This window comes from Mesitornis unicolor, unplaced genomic scaffold (assembly GCF_000695765.1).
Source record: "Mesitornis unicolor isolate BGI_N332 unplaced genomic scaffold, ASM69576v1 scaffold28944, whole genome shotgun sequence".
NCBI lineage: Eukaryota > Metazoa > Chordata > Aves > Mesitornithiformes > Mesitornithidae > Mesitornis > Mesitornis unicolor.
In genome coordinates this window covers 11,968-14,319 of record NW_010179827.1, presented here as the reverse complement: position 1 = coordinate 14,319, position 2,352 = coordinate 11,968, and the positions used below count along the sequence as shown (strand labels likewise).

Genomic DNA, 2,352 nt, shown 5'->3' with positions numbered 1-2,352 from the left:
AGAGGTGTTACAGTGGGAGGCCACCAGGGTGCAGATCAGAGGAAGCTTTGGTGGTGATGATCTGGTGTCTGCTGCCCATTTTTGGCCGCAGCATCACCCGGTCCTGTCGTCACCTGCAGCAGCGGCTGCTTCAAGCTACCTCTTCCCGGTCAGTGTTTGCTGTGCTGGTTTCTCTGTATGAGCCTGTGTGCACACCGTGTGTCTTTACTGGTTTGTTCTTCAGTTGGGTTTTTGGCTTTTGTGTCTAGCCAAATAAATGCAAACTCATTTTTTACTCAGTGTTTTCCCCGATCCCTTCTGCCATCCAGGCACCGTGGTCCCCTCTCCTGCCATCTTAGCAGTGGTTTGAGCAAGAAGTTGCTTCAGTGGGGTTCAAAAGATGACCCAGTGGTTTCTGCAAGTCAGCATCGCTCCTGGTGTCTGTCCCCACATCTTGTAGGTGTAGAGCAGATTCTGGGCAGGACCAGTGAAGGCAGCATTAACCAACTGCCTGTGTTATGAAGGTGCTTTCAGGCTCCTTCCTTTGCCTGGCCACAGGCTGGCAAGTGTGGATGCTCCTGCCGTGCTCTTGGGAGCAGCTGCTCCTGTGGAGGATGTGCCCCAGGGATGGACCAGACCCATCTAGAGCTTTTGGGACAAAATGCTGCTGCCCTGGCATTTCCTTGGTCATCAGACCCCAGGGGTCAGCGTCACCCCCGGGTGCTGGGCACCCCCTGACAGCCCCATGCAAGGGCTGTGCTGGGCTGGGCTCTCTTCCTCCCCTTGTGTGGAGTCATCTCCCACTGAGCCTAGGCAGGAGAGGATTCAAGCCCAGTCACCAGCACCAGACTCAGGTACAAATTTATCTTTATTCAGTGCCAGACAAGAACCACCCCCAGGCTGGAGGCAGCTTCATAGATCCCTTGGGCCTGTGGCCTTTGGGTTGCAAACCCTTTCACCCCACACTGAGATGCCCTTTTCTCCTCTGCTGCCACCAGCTCCCCAGGGCTGGAAGAGGAGGAGGAGGAGACGCCTGTCCAGGACAGACCAGCCCCTTGGTGCCCTGTAGCTCTCTCCTGTTCACACCTTGGTATCGGTGCTCACGGGTGCAAAGTTGACGGGCTGGTAGCCTGGTTTGTCATCCTGCTTGCGGTAATACATGCGGGTCACCACCGCCAAGATGAAGGTTTGTGGGATTAGCAGCTGGATGTTCATCTCTGGAAGAGGAGAAGGCTCAGCCGAAGCTGCCTTCACTGGCCATGCCCATTCTCTGTGCAATGGAGGGGCGCAGCCGCACCCCCATCTCTCAACTTACGCTGTGACCTGGCTTTGGAGGAGAAGGGCGGCGAGCAGGCGATGTTGCCATTGTTGGCCAAGATGCTAAAGATGGCGGGCTGCAGTGCCGTCAGGAGGAGGAGGATCTGCGACCACCAACACCCGAGATGGTGGGGACAATATGGCCACCGGGCTTCTGCCCTTCCTCCCCACTCTCTCACAGCCAGACCCCCACCAGTGGTTCCTGCCCCTCCATTTCAACCCATTTGTGCAAGAAAAGCCCCTTGTCCGGGGGGTGCTGGGCAGGATGGGGGCTCACCTGGAAACAAGAGAACTTGGCCTTGATGTTCTGCTCCGTCAGGTGGAGCCGGGCCTGCCGGAAGAGGATGCCCAGGGCCCACAGCCCAAAAAGGGTGGAGGCGCCAACCACAGTGTTGATCCAGAGGGCCACGCTCTCCGCCGATATCTGGGGTACACACAGATAGTGTACGTGGGCCAGTGGATGCTCCCCATCCAGGACATCGCCCTGCCTGTTCCCGTGCCCCCGCACTCACATCAGCGGGGTTGTAGTTGCCATCAGTGGCCAGGACCAGCCCCAGGAAGACGGCAACCGCCCTGCAGAAGGCGTACTGGAAAGTCCCCAGCATCATCAACTGAAGCTTTCTCCTGACACAGAAAGAGACTGGTGACACCCTAAGGTCCCCAAGGCCCTGCCCAGGAACTTCTCTTCCACCCCAGCAGAAGCAGGGGGTTACCCCAGCTCTCCCTCACTTGCTCATGGTCATTCGGGGCAGGCAGGGGCAGCAGCAGCAGCAGGGGCCGGTGCTGACCACCATGGGCACATCCTTCAGGGTGCTGAGCACCGCCTCCTTCCCACCAAAGCCCTCCACCATGACCAGCATCAGGAGGTAGAAGCAGACGGCAAAGTACCTGGAGGTGAGGAGGAGGAAGGCAGGTCAGGCCCCGTGGGCTCCCTGGTGGCCCTGCCCCAGGGAAGGCGATACTCACGCTGTGGTGGCCATCTCCACCACCATCATGGAGCGTGGGATCCACAGCCCGAAGCAGCTGACCACAGACACAACCTGGGGGAGATGCACA

At 58.6% G+C, this 2,352-nt stretch overlaps 1 protein-coding gene across 1 annotated transcript in view; it reads right to left on the bottom strand.

Moving 5' to 3' along the window:
• Positions 1-1,059: 1,059 nt before the first annotated feature.
• The window catches only part of SLC51A (solute carrier family 51, alpha subunit), a 2,110-nt gene continuing 817 nt past the window's right edge, over positions 1,060-2,352 (bottom strand). Inside the window, exons 4-9 of the mRNA XM_010182920.1 lie at positions 2,263-2,336; positions 2,026-2,184; positions 1,809-1,920; positions 1,574-1,720; positions 1,295-1,400; positions 1,060-1,196 (exon numbers count right to left, since the gene is read on the bottom strand). Coding sequence (XP_010181222.1) covers positions 1,060-1,196; positions 1,295-1,400; positions 1,574-1,720; positions 1,809-1,920; positions 2,026-2,184; positions 2,263-2,336 — 735 coding nt within the window. The remainder of the gene's footprint in view (positions 1,197-1,294; positions 1,401-1,573; positions 1,721-1,808; positions 1,921-2,025; positions 2,185-2,262; positions 2,337-2,352) is intronic.